The 20917-nt window shown below is 41.9% G+C and overlaps 1 protein-coding gene across 1 annotated transcript in view; it reads right to left on the bottom strand.

Moving 5' to 3' along the window:
- LOC126387854 (polypeptide N-acetylgalactosaminyltransferase 10-like) overlaps positions 1–20410 on the bottom strand; it is an 88683-nt gene extending 68273 nt beyond the window's left edge. Inside the window, exon 1 of the mRNA XM_050040579.1 lies at positions 20169–20410. Coding sequence (XP_049896536.1) covers positions 20169–20327 — 159 coding nt within the window. The 5' untranslated portion in view covers positions 20328–20410. The remainder of the gene's footprint in view (positions 1–20168) is intronic.
- Between the last annotated feature and the right edge of the window lie 507 nt (positions 20411–20917).

The raw sequence follows: 20917 nt of genomic DNA, 5'->3' as shown, positions 1-20917 counted from the left end.
CAGGCTGTTAGCTGATACCACGGTACGGTCGAACAAATCACTGTGGGTGCAATGGGAGTGTGTGCTCGTGTGAGTGTGCCCACAGCAGCTGCCTCCAGTCTGCTTGACGTGTCAGAGTCAGCAAAGGTGGTAGATACTGTGTAAAACATGGATAAAACCTTGCATCAATATTCCATACTGTATTTCAATTGTATACAACACATACTAATCTTAACAGTATACTGTTTGTAGTTAATATACAATAAATCAACACTTGTGCTGTCAGATTTCAGTCAAATTGTGACTCTAGAACATCATAGATAATCAAACTTTTTACAGAGGGCAAAAAGATTTTCAAATATGAATTATTTAGATTTATTCTGGACTTGGTTTGTGCATTGCATTGTTGGGGTGAAACTTAGAACTTAGAAACACTTTGACAACACATTTTTTCACACTGTACTCAAAACACATTTACGGCCTAGACACATGCCGCTTCTTTTACCGCCTGGAAAATGAAGGTTGGGTTGTGCCTACTCTGTGCCAGCCTGATGTTGCTAAGCGACCATGACCAGCACTGTTTCATAGCTTATCTACGATAAATCCCAAGTCTGAGGCTAATCTTCTCCCGGGCATTGTTTTTTAAGATTTTATTAGTCCTAAAATGCCCTGCACTAAAATGGTCAACTTCTCCTTTATGTTTTTCATAGACTGATAGGAAAAGATCATGGTGTGGGTTAAAATGAAAAAGAAAGTGGCAAACACATAAGCTGTGAGCCTGCTTCGCCTCAAGCTTTTCCCAGCTGACCCAGAGCTGGTTGCAGTGCACCATCAAGGCAGGAATACGCCCGCCGGGAGCCGTTCAGCACCGTGGAGAGCTCCCCACACAACCCAGACCCCAGAGTTAATAACAGGAGGTTATGGTGTTTCACTCTCTCCTCTCTATGACACTTATATCTCGACCAGTAGCCTACTTTTGTTGCGTTGCTGATCCTCTATGGTACACAAATACAGTATAGCCTAGTATAATCACATATCGGAACAACATCGGACTAATGAGAGGTCGGAACAATGCTACGGCACCCTTTGAGCATGCCCATCTACATTGACAACAATACATATGAGGACAAAAAAAAGGGGGAATGTGTACGGGCCCTGGTATGAATTTAAGGAGCAGCTAATGTCTAAATCTTGGCTTGTGTCCTCTAGAGCAGTGGTTCCCAACTGGTGGGTCGTGGTCCAAAAGTGGGTTGTGGGTTCAAACAGAAGTGACTTGCAAATATGTCAAGTTTGTAAAAAACACCCTTTACTTTTAAGTACAGTGGATTTCCAGCACAGAGCTTTTATTTTGAAGTGCCATTTCCTGCTGTAGATTGAGTGACTAATTGACAGCTACTTGACAGAGACAGCAAACTACCTCAACGATGTGGCCAAAAACAAGTATGATGCTTTATCTATTAAACTGTGTGGACCTTGAACCAATGACGAAGGAGACATCTGGACCCCGGGGCTGGACCAGTTGGGAACCACTGCTCTAGAGGCTGCAATGACTATACCACAGCACCATTCGAAAGTACTGGAACTTAAAGGGATAGTGCACCCAAAAATGAAAATTCAGCCATTATCTACTTACCCATATGCCGATGGAGGCCCTGGTGAAGTTTTAGAGTCCTCACAACACTTGCAGAGATCCAAGGGGAGAGGAGGTAGCAACACAACTCCACCTAATGGAGGCTGACGGCGCCCCAGATTCAAACGTCCAAAAACACATAATTGAAACCACAAAATATCTCCATACTGCTCGTCCGTAGTGATCCAAGTGTCCTGAAGCCCCGACATAAAAAGTTGTTTGGAAAAACGTCATTTGAAATCTGTTTTTAGCCTCATTGTAGCCTGTAGCTTGCCCGCAAGACTGTGAGACATGGGCACAGCGTTCATGTATGTTCACGTGCTTTTGCTGGTCTCGCAGACAAGCGCGCACATGAGCACGGTGCTCAGAGAGGCAGTTAGAGCTACAGGCTTCAATGAGGCTAAAAACAGTGTTCAAATGACATTTTTCCAAACAACTTTTTATGTCGGGGCTTCAGGACACTTGGATCACTACGGACGAGCAGTATGGAGATATTTTGTGGTTTCAGTTATGTGTTTTTGGACGTTTGAATCTGGGGCGCCATCAGCCTCCATTAGGTGGAGTTGTGTTGCTACTCCCTCTCCCCTTGGATCTCCGGAAGTGTTGTGAGGATTCTAAAACTTTACCTGAGCCTCCATCGGCATATAAGTGACTAGATAATGGCTGAATTTTCATTTTTGGGTGCACTATCCCTTTAATGTTTAAGTATATTAGCCAAATTTTAAAATATATACATTTTAACATACTGTATATTGGTTAGCTTGTGTGGTGTAACTGTGGCTAAAATGAATCTCCCCTCCCCTGATATCAGTGTCTCTTTGAAACTCTAATAAAACTGGACTCAGCAATGAGAAAACAAACTACAGTATACAAGCTAATGAGCACATGTCATTCATATGTGTACGTGTGATGAAAGTTTGAGAGGCAGTGAGTGGTTTGACAGACAGATTGGCTAGATTTAAGGCACCAGAACAGGCATTTGAAACACAAAGCTTTAATAATGCCACAGCTATTTAAGTATAATTAGTTGTGGGAAATCAGCATCTTGATTGTTCAGTAGCTCTTTTAAGAATAATTAGCGTTTAATTATTCTGATTAATGGTGTTAATGATGTGGTCGATTCTGAATGATTTGTATGAGGAGGTTAATGAACAGAAGTAGGCACCAATACCACTATGAAACAAAGGATGGAGAGAATCACAGTGATTTCTTTAGGATCAATGTGGATCTGCAAGATAAAACACCAGAGTAGATTGAAGCAACAGAAGTATCATCATTTTCTGTTTCTGTTAAATCTGGTTATTTTTTTCCTTAAGTGAAATGCTGGTATAATTACTAACAGTTTCGTCCCTCTCTTCTCTTTTTGCTTCATATTTCTTCTCAGTGTGTCACACCAAGACCTGACATGATGCGAGAGTCCATCTGTGTGTGTTCTACTGAAAGGATGCAACTGTGCCAGCAGATGTAGGGGACTTTGCAGAGAACAAACAACAAGGGGACTGTGACTCCCAGAAAAGCTGTCTTAATCACTCAACACTAATATGCAGGAAATGAAACTGGACACCACATTAACCCAGCATTCTAGTGGAACATCCATTTCTTCCCCTCCATTCATTTTCATTCAATTCATTTAAGTTCAGTTTGAATTTACTGTCATTCTGCAACATACTGGTGCGCAGCTAAAGGAAATACCACTTCTCTTCAGGCTACAGTGGAAACAAAACTAATGTCGATGAAGTACAAGTACAGTGCAATAAATCCATGCAAAAAAAGTGCAATATAAGCACTGGTGTATCACAGTTTTAACAGTCTAAAGCACAGCTGCAGTGGTATTTCATATTCTTTTAAATAAGTTTTGGTGTTAGTCCACCAGAACTCGCAGATCTACAAGGTCTTTCCAGAGCCGCCTTTTTGCACTGAAGTTCAAAAATCATGCAGGGAAAAATCCACTGCAGAAGAGCCAAAGATTCATGTCTACACCCACAGCAAGGCCAACAGACAGGAATGTAATGCAGCCATAAGAAAAGACAAGCAAACTATACTTCTTCTTTTTTTTTGCTCAGCTGTCACTCATCAGTTCTCCTTTATTGGTTTACTATAGAGGAAGATGCTTTGTGCAGCAAGGCAACTTGGTGGATAAGTATAAAAAACTGCAGGAGATAAGAGTGTAAAATGAACCCAATGACTAGCCTGCGTCTCTCACAGAACTGTTGCTCTACAGAGCTGTTAAAGCTGTTTCACACCAAGCATGGATTCTTGACGTAAAATGTGCACGGAAATTGGGGGGGGGGGGATTCAGACAGACTTCAATCTCACCGGCGGAAATACATTTTTTGACCAATGTTTGGTTTCTGGTTTGTTTCTGCTTCAGCTGAGGTATGTTAAAGATAGTGTAGCTGATATGCACTTGCAAATGTTACATGTTGGTTACAGAACAGGGCTAGCTACAACGGCTAACATCAGCATTAGAATCAACTTTGGGGTCCGGTTTGTTGGTAGTGTATTGGTTAACATTAGCTTCTGAGACCTTCCTCTGGTTGTGTGTAGTGGACACAAGAAATATTTAAAGGAAAACTTTCTCTTTTTTTGACAAAAATGGAACAGGGAACATGTGGATAATTTGTAGTGGACACATTGTGCATAGTTGCCATGTGGAAAATTTTAATGTGGATTTTGTGCATTTCTGCCCTGCACTTCACAACACCTTCTCATTCCCAACTCGTCTAATACCGATGCTTGATCAGTGGCTCTACACATCAAACTATGACACTTAAGGTAATTCCCCAGCATCAGTTGTGGATGCATACAGTGTCTTTTCAAAATAAAGTTAGAACATCGGTGAAAAAAAAGGAAGAAAAAAAAGGGGTTTTTGTAGGTTTGCTTCAATAAGATTGGGCAACAGAAGCAACTGATATAATAAAAAAAAATAGAAAAAAATCATGGTTTGGCTGAAAATGTAATATCACATGAGAAATGTCACATATGTCACAACACATACTAGCACACTATGTTAATAAAATAACTCAACTGAGTTTTGGTTTCACACACACAGCGATCTCCAAGTGAAGTCTGGCATAAGTTTAACCAATCCACCTCCCCTTTCACACACCCTACGCAGGCATTCTTGCTCCTTACACTACGGCAGTTGCGTGTCTTGTCGTGTCTCATGCTGCTGCTAAATGGTGCCTCTGTGTGTCTGTATCTGACACGCAGGGCCACTGACCAAGCATTAGTATCTAATGAATTGACCTATTGCTAAGCCACGCCCCCCTCCACTCACTCGGACAAACTATCAGCATTCAGTGACCGCCGCTATGGCAGGTGTCACAGTACACGGCATTTCACAGGAGGTAATTGATGGTTTTTGGAGACATAACGATCAGATGTCATTGAGAAGTAACCAAAAGGGCCTAAACTACGCATTGGAGGGATATATTCATCATTTTATTGTTGAGAAGGTCGATGAAAAGCTTAAATTACAAGCCAAAATTTACAGGTCACAGTGTACGCTTGTGAACCGCATCTCGTTGCCGTCGCCATCAAAGACAACAAGTTAAAGTGCCACTGAAGTTAAGGTTTTTGGCTCAGAATATGAGAAAAGGATAACGGCCTTTTTACCATCTTTACCAAGAGTGTCTCTCCGTTAGTTTGGTGCTACAGTATTTACACTGAATCATTCAGCATAACGTTTGCCAACCTTTGTTATCTCTGCCATTACAGATAAGTTAATGAAGCTAAGCTCCAGAAGTTAACGTTAGCTTAACTAGAGCCCTTTGGACAACAGCTAACAATGATGTACGATCACCAAAGTACAAAACTAGAACAAAATAGGCTAATGAACTCCCAGCAAACAAGGTGACATGATGAACAACGCAGCTAGGAGCTAACGTTAGGCTAACTTTAGCTAACGTTAGCTAGAGATGTTAAAGATAACTTTATATTTCTTTCCAGCAAAGTGACAATATGTTGCCTCAAACACAATGTTGACTTACCTTAGAACAGATGTAGACATCATTGTTAATCTTATTCACGTTGAGTTGATGTTGTGGTCTAACGTTACCACACAACTTTATCCAAAGGATAAAAAACTGACTTTCTGTAATGCATTTCAATGGACGTCCAGGCAGAGAATGTCCGAGTGTATGGGAATGGCTATACACACTGTGATTGGGTCATCACATTTGAGGGCGGGACTTAGCCATAGGTCAGTTGGGAGTGAGCATGGGGTTGTCTCATCCACATAATTTCCAGCAGCAGCCATTGTCAGCTGTATGCTTTCTGCCCAGCACCAGCTGTTAACCATTACCTGATGAAGCAGCTTCTTTTTCAAAGCAGAGCTACAAGGAAGATGAATTTGAGACTCATCACACATCAGTACTGTTGCTGTATGCCAATGTTGTATCCATTTTAACATCAGTAATATGGTTTTCACTTTGTACAGGCCAGCTTGTGCTAATGTTTTTCTGCCTCCTAGTGGCCAATCATTTATTGCAGCTTTAAACATCTTATTACATTAACAGAAACACCTTTTCACCATATCTGGGCAGCATTCGTCTCAGACTGGGAGGAAGGTTGCAGAGCAAGGTCAGGTCAGTGAACACTGTCACTACTTTGGTCTCAATGAGATACTGATTACACCATAACCATCATAACCAAGAATTTAATTCTGGACAAAAATAAATGAGGCAGTCAATACATTTTTCAAAAGATACACACGAACCTTTCAGCCGACCTAACCATCATTTCTCCTCCGTCTCACAGTGCCTCACCCGCTGCTACCTCACTAAACAAACCCCCAGGGTTGCCTGACCCTTTCTCATCCACCCAACACTTGAAAAAGATCCAATTCAACTGGCAAGGCAGGTGGCGTAGGATTTTCAAAGAAAGGAGTGAATTTACACTGGGTCCGTATTGTGTAGTATCAGCCACATCACCAACACCCACCTCATATAAGCTGGTGTAAGTGCTGTTCCCATTGTGTAATAACAGGAAAGAAACACAAGAGTAAACACAGTAATCTTTATTCTACGCTTTGTGTTGCTTCCTGTGCCTCCCTGCTGCGCGCTCTGCTGCTACTTTCCTAATGGCCATCATCACAGGGACGAGGCTTCACGCTGCCACAAACACATTTCTGCTCCGGGCACTTTTCTACTTCATCAATATTCAAGGTGCAGCATAAACTGGCTAATAGGGCATGACAGGAGCTACACCAGAAACCATGCAGCCCATGTTTTATCTCCATCAAATATTCAATCATTAATTACAAAGCGCTGTGTCAGATGGGTGACAGGCTGGAATGGAAATTCATACTTTATCGAGCAAAACATTCAGCTTACAGCACAAAGAGGGGGAAGAGAGTGAGAGTGTGGCCAATTTCACCTGCATGAGTGATCACTAATTAACTTTCATGTAGCCTTTTAATGGTCTATTCATCTATTCACCTAATGTTTGCTGCTTACAAAGTATCTGTCCCTAGGTGGGGATAAACATTATGAGTTCCACTTTGAAGTATTTTATGGATTTGTGTTTGTGTGTGTGTGTGTGTGTGTGTGTGTGTGTGTGTGTGTTAAAAAGAAAAAGTGACATATATTGCCCAAACACAAACAAAGAAACTGAGTTTGACTTCTTCAGCACCAAAAAACAGAGTCGGAGTTAAAGGGCCCTCTTTTCACAAAGCAATTGACTATTGGCTAAAACCATCCCCTAACAACTGTCCAATCAAAGCTTAGCAACTGTAACTAGGCTCAAGGGACCTGTCAAGCTTTGGATTTCACCCCATGCTTGAACCATGTGCTCAGTGATACTTGGTTTCTAACGATTTTTTTTTTGTTAGTTTTTTTGTCACACAGCTATGCAGCCAGCTAAACACACTTCCAAAAATACTGATGACAGCATTTGGCCTTTGAAGCTTATACTGGTAGCAATTGTGGAACTGTTGTAAGGCCAAAGTTATTGTTAAAAAATTAGTTGGTAAGGTCACAAGAAAACTGGATTCACAAAAGCACAGATTAGCTGTCAAAATAGTCCACCAACACTTATTTAACCTCCCAAGACCCAAGCTTTTGTTTGGTATGCATTTTTAATTTCTCCTAGCTATTTGGGATCAGTAGGACCTGATAAGTATAAAAAACATAACACTGTCAGAGATAATTAAGCCCCAGTGTCCTCAAACGAGACATCACGGAAGTCCCAATAGTTATGTTTCCATCCAAAAGTGATTCGAATCATTGGGAAATGTGCATTAAAAGAAATACAAATCCTGTGTGTTTCCATTAAATGTACAGACTTTGGTGAAAACTACAAACTCGCGCGAGTTTTCCACAGAACCGGAAATAAAACAAGTCTTGCATTCTTCTTCTTCTACATTTTCTGGCGGTTGGCAACCAGCTTGTAAATGCATTACTGCCTTCCTGACCCGGAGTGTGGATGTCACCATGGAGAGAGGTGCGCTATGTCAGACTTAATTTGAACATAACTGTTTCCATCCCCCGTTTTCAGACTTAATTTGAACATAACTGTTTCCATCCCCCGTTTTGCGAATCAACATTTTTTCGAGTCAACCAAAACCTGACTAAAGTGAGCGTATTTTAGTTTGTGCGAATCAGGGGATTTTAATTCGAATTTTGGCGTTCCTTCATAATTTTCCGATGCGATACTTCTAGATGCGCATCTAAACAGGCTGATGGAAACATGGCTAATGTATTCAAACGAGTACTTCTTAATTAACAGTGTCCTAGCTTGTTACTGTTGCTATAATTGGTCAATTTTGTTGCCATATCAATGTACAAACATTACTAATCATAAATAAACAAGTTTCAACCATAAAATGTGATCAGGTTTCGTCCACTTTTGTGTTGGGATTGGCTGCAACCTGACTTGGCACAGATGTCTGCCATCTTGTATTTACATTGATTAGTGTATTGTGCTCTTACTACCACTAGATGGCACAAGAAAGTGTCCACAAACGAGGACAACAGGTCTAAGTTAAGTAGAATGAAATATAAGGTCAAGTAAACCCAGAATGTGATGTCCTCATATGAGGACACAGGGTCTCAGGAGGTTAAAATGTTGAAATGGCACCGCTTTAGCTTCAGACAGCTCGTGCAGTGACTGCAATAACGGTTACTAGGTGGAAAGAGAGGCTTGCTTTAGTTTGCCTTGGTGTAAAATCAAAGACCCACTGTGTTAAAACTTATTAAGAATTTTGAGTGATAAATCTGCCACCGTTTCAATATGAATATGCCATTCCAGACTGAAAGCTTGATAGGCGTCACAAGCTTTAGTAACTAAGGTGGGTAGGGCTAAATAAACTTTCAGTTGCACTTCAGGAACACGAAGATCTACCCTGTTCTCTACTCTGTGCAGCACTGCACTCTTTGATTCTATTTTAACCTTTATAGTTCTCCGTTACTCCTTATTCTTGACATATCTCCTAACTATTTTGTGCCATCTCCCGCTGGTTTCTGAAAATGTCTTACACGTCGCACCTGACCAGACTTGAAAAGGTCTTCAACACCTCAAAAAACCAATGACAGCTGCGCCACAATGAATGGAAATGCCATGCTAACCTCTGAGGCATCACCTTTTCTGCAAAGAGTTACCTCATCATGCTTTGTGGCAGTGGCTTTATTCTTCAGTGGATGTGTTATGGCACAAAGGAGGACCTTTTCTCCTGAGAAATAAGTGACAGCAAAATCAGAACAAAATGCCAGTGACCTCTAAGGTCTCACTTGTACCTTCTAAACTTTATTTTGAATCATACTGGAAAACTTTGCAGAGGAAAAAACTAAGAGGTTAGAATGCCTGGTTTTTAGCACATGTGGTGGTATTCAAATGTTTTTAGGACTATTCTGAATAAATCCCACAGGGGTTTGTTTTGCTCTCTGTATATTATTTATCATACCACTATGTATTTCAGATTGCTGTGCTGTATTACTGCATTGGGAAGCATTCCCAAAGGTATAACCAAACTTCCAAGTAAGAGCTTTATGAATATTTAAACTCATGCTGAGAATGTTTCATGGCAGAAATTAGCATTACATCACAACACTGTACAAATTTGTATTTACATTTGTGAAAGACCAGATTCTCAGTAGATGTTGGTGTTTACAGTACGAGCTGCTGGCTCTATCTCCAGAGAGTTGTCTAAAAAAATGTGAGCATTGGCCTCCTCGAAACTGCTTAACTTGGCACAAAACTGTCTTGTATAAATAATGCCTGTGATGGGTTCAATTCCCAGTAGGACAAAATGCAAAATGTATGTAGTGTATGTATTTTCTGAAAGGACGAAAGTTAGGGTGGTGAGAGTCAGATTGGGGCAGACGGGGGGCGTGGTGGATGTCACCAGCAAACACGACTTTCACCTAAGAGACCAGTGTTTGTGTCCCATAAGACTCTAAAGCCAAACCCTGTTCTTTTTCCCCAAACCTAACCACGTGTTTTTTTGCCTAAACCCAACAATGTGTGTTTGTTGTTGAAGGAAATAAAAAACATCAATTTGCGGTGTTGTACCAACACAGTGCATTTATTTTGAGAGAGACTGTATGTAAATTTTAAATTTCCTGTGAAAACGGAAGTGTATCTTGGTGTCCCAGAACTCAGGGTACCCTGCACATCGTATGTGGACATGGAAATTCCATGACCAAAATGTCAATATGTGATGAGGTCGGAGTGAGTGCTAACCTTTATGATAGCAGCTGATGTCTGCTGATGTCTCATATCTAGCACCCACTTTTGAACAGACAATGCTTGTTTTCAGCTGCTTTCAGGTCTGTTGTGCTGAACAAAGACAAGCAGTGAACAAGGAGAGATAGAGGACTACTATTGGACTGCCTTTGTTTGGTGTAGGGGGAAAAGCTGATATTACCAGCAGAGCAGTAAGTCTGATAAGAGCCGAGCTGCCCATTCATTCTCTCAGGACGAATCAGACCACCTTGGGTCAATACTTCCCTTTTCTGTTTCCTTTCCCCCTACTGAGAGTCGACAGTAGCTCGTAGTGAGAAGAGGAAGCTTTTTCTGTTCTTTTTTTTCTTCTCCTTCCTGTTCTGTCAGATCACAGACGGATCTGTCTCGACCCCCAGAGACACAATTACCTGTCTTTCCTATTTCACCTCACCCTCTGCTCCTCCTCCTCCACCTTCAACCACTTCACAGGCAAGTCAATCACAAATCCCCCTGTTACCTCTTCTGAGAACATGAAACTTCTGCATGCACTAACTGACCCACTCCTGCTTTAGTTCAGTGAGAGGCCAGACCAGAGAGAGGTGAGTAAGTCCTTTGACTGTTCATTCACAAGTCATAACACTGGCTAAAAATGCTGCAGCGGACACAGAGCAACAATATCATCCCACTTGAATCGTGAGAGACACCATTATAAAATTCGATACGGTGTTTCAAAACATTCAGCTCTATTTTGATGCACATGCAAATGCCTATAGGCATCCGCTCTCTCTACTGTGTGACTCAGACATGAGCCCGAGGCAACGGACCTCCAGGCGGCGGCCCCTGCAGTGAAGCACTCCAAACCCCCTCAAAGAAAAGCTCAGCAAGGCCACTGCACAGTCCATTATCTCCCAAAAGGAGTCATTATCCAGAGCCCCGCTGAGAGGGAGAGAGCAGGAAGAGGACCAGAGAGAGGCCAGGACTCATGGAGTCTTCCGCCTCCTGCAGTCTCAGACTTTCTGCTCAGATATTGATAGATTGTGATGTGAACGCTGGTCTTACAAAATGTTGACCACCTGCTGTTTCCCACGGCCACAAGAGATAGATCCAGATGAAGACTCTCTCCTTTTTGATTTTAGCTATTAATATATCAAAGTAAAGATCAAGTATTCGATAAAGACAGGTACACAAGAACATTGTGGGATTCTGCCAGCGGGCGTGTTTTAACACAGTGTTTTTGTTTTTGCTGAAAAAAAAAAAGGGAATGGGAACAAATCTTGCAGCCAGTTTCCAAAACCTTATGGAAAACCTGAAAACACAAGAATGGAGGCTACCATAGCAGCAGATTGCTGCCCATATGGGTGTAATGTTGTGTCCACATATTTTTGACCACATAACGGACTTTTTCTCTCACTCTGCCACACATATATCTGTGTGTACACACACACACATAGTAAACAAACAGCGGCAAAAAGGGAAACGGAGATCACCCTAGGACGTACACACTGAGGTCTCTGACACACCAAGCTGACGGTCGGCCATTGGTCAATGTCAGGCTGTCGGTGAGTGTCTGTCGTCCTAGCTTGTGCTGTGTGTCCCACACCAATTGGCATTAGTCAGCCCTGGTTTGCTTTTTAGCATGTTGATTCGACATCAGAGACGATGGAGTCTGTTGGTGAATAAATTTACTGATTGGCAGTTCAGCTGAGTGCACAAGCAGAGAAACAGAAGTGAGAAGGGCAAACAAACAACTAAAGTTTAGAGGCCGTGAGATCAAAACAAACTTGTTATATAAGGGAAGATTTTTTTTTAGCCATTCAGCTCTTTGCAGACATGGTACATAGTAGTTTGTGTTACTGTTGGCTAGCACGCGGTAAATACTGTTTTTTCTTTAAGCAATGTGCTACCAGAGACTTTAATCTGTCTTATTGTTCTTCCAGTTTCCCTTTTTGAATGACGAATACAGACCACCTCCATCTGCTGCCATGGAGATGTATTACCTCTCATGCAGGTAGTCGGTGTTCTAGTGCAACTATTTGGCCGAGACACAGGCGACGCAAGGCAACACAACAGTTGGCGTTTGTCGCCAGTAGTTCTTTGATGCTGGTGTTGGTGTCTGGGCCTTAAGAGAACAGATAAACAGCCAGTTGTATTTGATCACAAACAAAAGAAAGGACCTCACTAACACACTGAAGAGGCTAAACTGTGCAACTGTACACAAACACCTCCAGCTAAAAGCAATCCTGCTATCACCTACCAACAGCTGACTGCAGAGAGTCTCCCAAACAGCTTAAAGGATATTAATAAAAACGGTTGGCGGATACAGCTGGCAAACATGCATATATCTGAATTTAAACTACATTTAAACTCTAAGTGCACACAATAAGGCTGACCTGACTTATCAAGCTCAATGCTGCAGGAGTTTTTTTAAACAGTTTCTGTGAAAAGTTTTCATTGGAACTACTTTCTACCAAAGGAGCAGTCCCTATGGAAATTGCTGAGAGCGATGTCTGTGGATTATGTATTACTGTGAAGGGTTTTTAAAATGTCATTTTCCAATACTTTTAGGAGGACACACGAAATTCCATTCCCCTCCATTGTACGGGGTGACTGTTGCTGTTTCATAGATACATATCTCAAAACCTTGGCACATTAAACTGAAAATATCTGTGTGGCCAGACACCGCTCAGGGTAAGTTAGAAAATGTGGGGTTTTTTATAATGTGGGTGAACGGACCCTTAGGCAGGGAGAAAAAAAGCCTTTTAAACACCCTTGCACAGGATTTTGACTTGCCAACAAAGGAGCATACAAAAACACATCATGAGCTCTAAGCATGGTGTGATGGACCTGCTGGGGGGGTTCAGTGGTAATTTACAGCTGTGTTGGTTCTGCTGGGATCACCACCTCTACTGGCTCCAGTCCAAACCCATCTGAGCTGTTCAAATAAGCTCCTTATTATCATGTCTGAGGGAGAGGAAGGCTGGGGAAACAGCACAGAAATACCAGCTTCTCCCAGCTTGTCCCGTCCCAGCTTGAAGCGAAGGCGAGGTAACAGTTTAGGGAAAGGTAAGGGAACACTGAAATGAGGTCACTATACTAGTGATTTCTTTTCACATGGTTGTGGAATTAAATTACAATAGTAGCATGACATTTTACTGTCTAAAGAAAGAGGGTGAGTCACAAAGCATGCAACTTTACAAGTAAAATGGAGGTTCAGGATCTGGACACCGCACTCAATGCCGCCCTACGGACTGTCTGCGGATGTCTATGAGCCACCCCAACAAACCAGCAGCCACATTGGCCCTCGCTTAAAACACAAACTAGTGAATCCCACCTTCTCCACAAGATCACTACGGAGAACACATAATAACCAGCTGCCCCAAACACTGGCCACTGATTGGCGATCATGGTCTAATTGACCTGGATGCTGAAACACTGGACTGGTTTGTCTCAACAGAGCTGAAGGTCTAAGGACATACGCTAGAAGAAGAAGAAGTCATATGGGTTCTTTTGGTGGGCGTTATAGACCATATATATAACAAACTATATATATATTTTAAACAAATTACAGTTGATTCAGAATGCTGCAGCCAGACTCATTACCAGGTCCAACAGGAGAGAACACATCACACCGATTTTAAAATCCCTTCACTGGCTCCCAGTCCGTTTTAGAGTGGATTTTAAAATTTTAATTATTACTTTCAAGGCTCGTATGGGGCTAGCCCCTATAATAATAAATAATAATACATTTTATTTATATAGTGCTTTTACAGCTCTCAAAGACGCTTTACATTTAAACAAAGAAAAGAAGTACATACATATAGCCCCTGAATATATAGCTGACCTCCTGACCCCATATGAGCCCGAACGCAACCTGAGATCCTCTGGTAGGTCATTCCTGGCCATCCCTTAGTCCAACTTGAAGACCAAGGGTGACCAGGCCATTTCTGTTCGAGCCCCTCGTCTATGGAGTGACCTGCAGGAGGAGATCAGGGAAGCTTGTCTTCTTTTAAGTCCCTTTTAAAAACTCACTACTTCAGACTTGCTTTTAACGAATTTGAATTATCTGTTTGCTTTTATTGTCTCTCATTTTGTGTTTTATTTTATTATTTTTATTTGTTTTATTTCACTAACTGCCTACTTACTGTCTTTTAATATGTAAAGCACTTTGTAACTTGTTTTTGAAAAGCGCTTTATAAATAAATAAAGATATTACATATGGATGGACAACACATCTCTTCTTCCTCCCAATGTACAAAAATGAAGCCAAAACATCCCAGAAATGGATGCTGCCACCTTGCACTGGTGACATCATTTGGAGCCAGAGTCTGTGCAGAAGTGATTTCCGCAGTTTTGAGTTCCTCCCCATACACCCATCCAACAAATCGCGAGCAGCGCCATTGATTGCAAGCACACCAGCTGGATACACAACAGAATACGCAGTGGTGATTGTCATTAGAGGCAGTGCCTTGTTTTAGGGATGAAAGCTACCACAAACTGTATCTATTCATCAGTGTCATGTTTGAAGAGCTACAAACAAAAGTCTAAGACACAAGACAGGCAGTAGCAGCGGCAGCCCTGCAGTCCTCTCTCCCCCTCTGTGTGAATGTCTCTCTGTCAGTAGAACTCAAGACCACAGATGAGTGACTTGTCTCTGCTTGTTGCTTCTGAGCTTTGCTCCGTTCAGCGTGAGGCTACTAAACGGACAGATGTGACTAATACTAACTCACCTAACCCTCCCCCCAGCTTCACTCCACATTCCCCCACCTAAAGCACTCTGCTCAGCTGGGCCTGAGTCGCAGAGTGTTGTGCTGAGGTGAGGAGGCAGAGACATGTCGTTCCTTCGCTCTACCACACTGATCAATGCTTAGTATGGTTAAGAGGCACAAATAAATCGGCTCAACACAAAGAGCTGCCAGTGTGCTGCTGAAAGCATTTAGCCACACTGGTGTGTACACTGTAGGGCAAGTCACCTCAAGGCCAGTTTATTTTCAAATAGGGGTGAGCAAAGCCAGCTTTTTGCGCCTTTACTTTGTGTGTCGTTTGGCAGCAAAATCTGGAAAAATCAAACATTTAAAATCTTTCGATAAAATGGAAACTTGGCTCACATACTGAATACAAACAGTGCTGCTGCTGCTCAGCTTTGTTTAGGCTAAAACATTTAAAGATTTCATGCTTCTGGCCACAACTTAATCACAGATAGTTTGTGTTCAACATGCTCTACAACGAGTGCTTTTCTTTCAGCTAATTATTCTTCCTCCCGTCCTCGCTTCTTTGTCCTGCAGCCCGACTCACAAATCAACTGAGGTCCGATACAACAACTCCTTGAATGCTTCTTGCAGGGGATGAGGAACAAGGAGAGAGGACGCTTTAGGGGAGCCATTAAATTTTTTGATTGTTTGTTTGTTCTTTTACCAGATGCCAACGCCCCTTCAAAGTGAATCTGTTTAGTGATTGGTCTGATTTAATGGGACAGCAAAAGAAATACAGCCAACTGTTCCAAAAGACTGAACAGATCTATAATCAGTACTGGAATGGCAGTGAGTACTTAATTCTTTCTACACATTATAAGACCATAGAGATGGTGTGCCTCAGGATTATTTGCAGTCTCCTCAAAATGATGCTGGACTGAACAAGCATAGTGACGTTTAACAAAATAAAATGTCTAAACAAGCCACTGAGGGGCGAACAGGTGATCCTGGTCTGGACGCATGTTCTGGACAAAGAGTAAAGTAATGTCCAGTGCACGTTATCTCTTTGTTTTTGGCGATCCAAGTATTCTCAATACAATGTACCGATGCTCACCATAACATAGAAGACAACAGCACTGTCAATATTCAATCATTATTCCATTCAGCAAATTCAGTTTTCCACGTCAATACTCACGACACGCTTACATAACATGGTCAAAAACTGTGTGCCTGATTCCCAAGCCCGGTCTCACTCCGAAGTTGTAGAAAATCCAGCGCTCAGGCAGTGACTTTCAGCGCCAGAAATCAACGAAAAAGTCAGAAATAGAAATAGTTTAACGTTGCCCAGCAGCATCAGGGGGAAACGCGGCGGGACAAAAATGAAAGTTAAGGCGGCGAAAGTCTGACTGGGGCGGGCGACTGTTCGCGTCCCGTAAGATTCTAAAGCCAAACCCTGTTCTTTTTTCCCTAACCTAACGACTTGTTTTTGTTGCCTAAATCCAACCGTGTGTTTGTTGTTGAAGGGAAAAAAAACGTCAATTCGCGGTCAAATTTCCTGTGAAAACGGAAGTATATCTTGAAAGAAGACAAACGCCTTGCACATCGCATGTGGACGTGGAAACATCCATATGTGACGAGGTCGGAGTGAGAATGTGTTGGATTCCCATTACCTGGAGCTTGCCTATACGCACTTCACACATGAATGCTCCACCCTGTGTTCAGTGTCATAACTACATGTGTATATTTATATTTACCTTGTTTAGATAAGGATGAAATAAACAAGAAATACATTATGGCTCCAACGTGAGGACGCGTCGTTTCATTTTCTGCACTCTACATTCCTGTCTGAGTTAAGACCTGAGAAAGAGACGTGACTGAGGGAGGAAGGAGCGAAGTTATGAGAACACCGATTTTCAACATATAGAGAAAAAATATAGCAGTAGTTCACCTCCCTATGTAAGCCAGTGTGGTAGTGCTCTTGAATGGGTGGGAGGGTAAAAAAAAAACATGTGGACCCCAAATGAAATGTAAGTTATATTTTTCCTCAAAGTATTGAAATGGCATTGTAAAACTTCATCAGCAACCTCAAGAAAGTGTGTTACTCTGGATAATCCACAGAACACATTTCTATAGCCGGTACTTCCAATGAAATCTGTTGCAACTGCACTTTCAATCTCCACAGAGCAGCTTCATGTCAGGCGGTCATGCTCTGTCCAACCTCTGCTGCTGCTACGATGCCCTACACCAAAAATATATCTCTTCAGTATAAGACCCAGTGTAGACTTAAAAAGGAGAGCTGCAGGCAAACAGTTGTTGCTTCCTTTAATATATTTCCCAATACTTTATACTTTTGGTTGCATTTTAGAGCTATTGGGAAATTATGTTTGTAACAATGATGGAGAAACTGACTTTCTGAACATAATGAGCATATTGACAATAGTGGAGAAGTGGACAAAGTTGCACGAGTGATCTGAGAGGATTCAATGGATGCCTGGATAATTTTTGACACTTGTTTGGCATGACTGGGTGTCACTGTTGGAATCCACTCTACAGGCTGTGAATCCAAGCTGACCACTGCTCTGTAGTCCTCCTTGAAGGAGCTAAAAACATTGTGAAAGTAAACTGCAAATTCCTTGAGTGAAACTTGCCCCGGGGCAAACAGCAAAAAAACTAGTTGTGCAAAAAGTCTCCTCCTCCTCTCTGTGTAAACACATCTTAAAAAAAACAATATGTGAATGCTGTTCATTTATATTCTATTTTATCTAAGACATCAATGAGACGGAGACTGCGTATGAATGAGACTGCAGCTCATTCTGTTTCTGTTTAATCGGCTGTGATCTTATTCTGATGGTTTAAGCGCTGTGTCGTCTACAAGTGAAGCAGACAGAAACCAACAAGGGGGGGAAGGAAATATCCGCTACAAATGTCTCTAACAAGACTTATGTGGGAAAAGGCTGGATGGGATAAGGGTATTGATTTTTATGTACTTCAGTGAAGCCATAACAGCCCACAGGGAGCACTCAAACACACCACACAAACACACATATTGTTCCTTCCTTCTTCCTCATTTATCCTTGGTTTCATTTGTCTTTTGCTATTAAAAGTTTGCAAGAAAAAAAAGACAGAGGAGGAATGCTTGCAGCCAGTCTCTGGCAGTTTTATTAGAGCCTAGAATAAGACAAATGTTAGCGCTGCCTGATGTGAGTCTGGCAGACTGGCCCGTGTGTTCCCCTGCTTTGTGCCAAACGCATGCTGGAAGAGCCCTCAGTGACCACATGACACTAAAATAACAGCACATAAATGGCACGTGGGAGTTAAAGCAGTTACCTACCTCACAACAACAGCCACTCCAATATATACGACTTTATAACTTAAAACCAAACATATCTGGATGCCTTACATGAGCCAAACCCAGTGTGACTGTGTTATACTCACCAGCCTCTGTAACAAGTCCTGTGTAAACCAATTACTGAACAACCCTCTGCACTAAATGACATTGTTTTCATTTGTTATTTGTAATTTCCCTTCAGTATGGTATAGATTTTTTAGATCTAATGCCTTCAGTGGCAGGATGGCACTTAACAATGTGCCTTGTATTCATTCATTCACACACACACACACACACCGGCGACAGTGAGCCACCATGCAAGGTGCTGGCTCAACCATCGGGAGCAATTTGTGTTTCATTATCTGGCCCCAAGGACACTTTAAACATGTGGAGAAGAGGAGCCGGAGATCGAACAGCCAACCATGCAATTAGAGGACGACCCGCTCTACCTCCCCCCGAATTACTTCTTTGTTTGGCTTCCTTTATCTGCAGACCTTGCTGCGGTAGCACAACTTCAAACACCTGCCCTGACACACAACATGTTTGATAACCTACCAGGAAGATCGTATGTCATCCATTACATGTCTAAAACCCACTGACAGAAGCAAATCAGGTTCACTTTCTTTTTACAACTTTATAAAGCCAGTCTAGAAGCACCATTTAAACAGCATAAATATAAATATGCTCTGACTCTATCAGGGTATGTAGCATGAGACATTGTTCCAATACCACTCAGAAATGAAGATATATAATTAGCCTTTATGATGTTGAGTTCATGAGGGAAATTAGAGGCAATCTCTGCTAAATGTCCTCTACGGATGATATCAAATGAAATTTGTTCCACATCGCAGAGCGTCTGAGAGTTTACACCAGCAATACAATAAATTTTGACTGTATATATATATACCACAGCGGCATTCTTAGGGATAAATGACTGAGGACTATCATACTGGAAAATTGAATTAATACCAATTGAAATTGCTGATTTTCACAGTGATGTTTCCACGAATCCTTCACTGGAGAAAAAAGGCAGAGCAACAAACTTGTTTCATGAAATATTGAGGTATGAATCACGATTCTGCGGCTGTTTCTCTAATCCTTGATATTTCATAAATGATCAGTTAATCCTCACTTTCATCAATCGCGCAAATAACCTCTGGGAAGCTTGGTTGTTCCCCATGGCAACGGCTACAGACTACATGTTGAAGGGCAGAGACATCAATTAAAACGTGATCACTGAATGAAATCATCTGCAGCTGCTTCTAAACGAAGATCAGCCATGTTATTGCTGAATGCAGGACATCTAACACAATGATCTGGAGCTGAGATTAACAGCAACGAACAGCAAAACTAACGACTTTACAAGAGATGGAAACCGAACCTCGTGCCTATCCTCTGCGTCTACAGCTGTTTTGGGGGCTGTTGGAAACCTCACAATCACTGCTTTAGTTGAGTCCACAAACACACTATGAGCTAAATAAACCAATAAAGTCTGTGTCCATTGTTTGGACGTCCTCACGCTTGAACCACAGAGCCCGTCTCGTCTGATGCCTGAAGTCTCTGCGCTCTCCATGGTGCTGAACCGGAGCAGCGCTGGACGTGAAGCGCTCTCCATGGTCCTGACTCTGCACCCTGACACTTTATTTGATTCTCTCCATGCTCCTGCTTTCTGTTATGATTACTGACACTTCTGAAGTCACCTACGTGCTGTGTGTTCTTGATGTCAGATTGTCGAGTCCTAAGCAGAGCAGACTTCCTTAAATTGAGTAGAAACCGAGGAGACACGAAATAATCCATTTATTTTAAGACTCCCTGAACATGCCAGGACTACAGTTTAGGAAGCAATACACGAGGAGTGTTATAACCGACATTCTCTGACCTGTATCCGGAGGATGCCGCCTGGTCCGTCCGCTGTGGCGGGTGAGTTGTCGAAGACTCGGTCCCTGTACAAAGACCACAGCCCGACGTTGGGGAGGAAAAGAAGAGCCGCTATGAGCAGCCCGGCGAACTGCAGCAGCCTCTTCTCCTTCCGCCTCATCTCTCCGGGAGAAAGCGTGTGAAGCAGCGGCGGTGGAAACTAGCGAGTCCTGGCTGCCTGCTCTTCCAGCTGGAGACAACTTTCACTCTGGCTGACTGAGGGGACGGAGCTGCTTTCAAGCTACTTGAAATACCCCCGACGGACGCCACGTCCCGTCGTGACTTTCACAATAAAACACCTCAGCCTAATATGTTGCCTTGACGATCCTCAGTGATAAATAAAAAAATAAAAAAAGATAAAATAGACTAAAATAAAATAAAATAAGATAGANTAAATAAAAAAATTAAAAAAAGATAAAATAGACTAAAATAAAATAAAATAAGATAGAAAAAGAATTAGAATAAAATAAAAAATAAAATAAGATAGAAAAAGAATTAGAATAAAATAAAATAAATACTTTTATTCTCACTCTATAAATAGTGTCTGTTGTAGTTAAAGCAATGCTATATTTAGTCAAGATATCTTTATAATGCCAGGAAAATGTGACATGCAGATTCCAGATTCACAATCAAAAAAACATGGCATGCCCATAAAATGACTTACATATATATGCAACAATATCCCCCCAAACATTCATTTATTTATTTTCC

This window comes from Epinephelus moara, chromosome 3, assembly GCF_006386435.1.
Source record: "Epinephelus moara isolate mb chromosome 3, YSFRI_EMoa_1.0, whole genome shotgun sequence".
Taxonomy (NCBI): domain Eukaryota; kingdom Metazoa; phylum Chordata; class Actinopteri; order Perciformes; family Serranidae; genus Epinephelus; species Epinephelus moara.
Note: the sequence above shows the minus strand (reverse complement) of the source record. Positions and strands in the feature narration are given on the sequence as shown.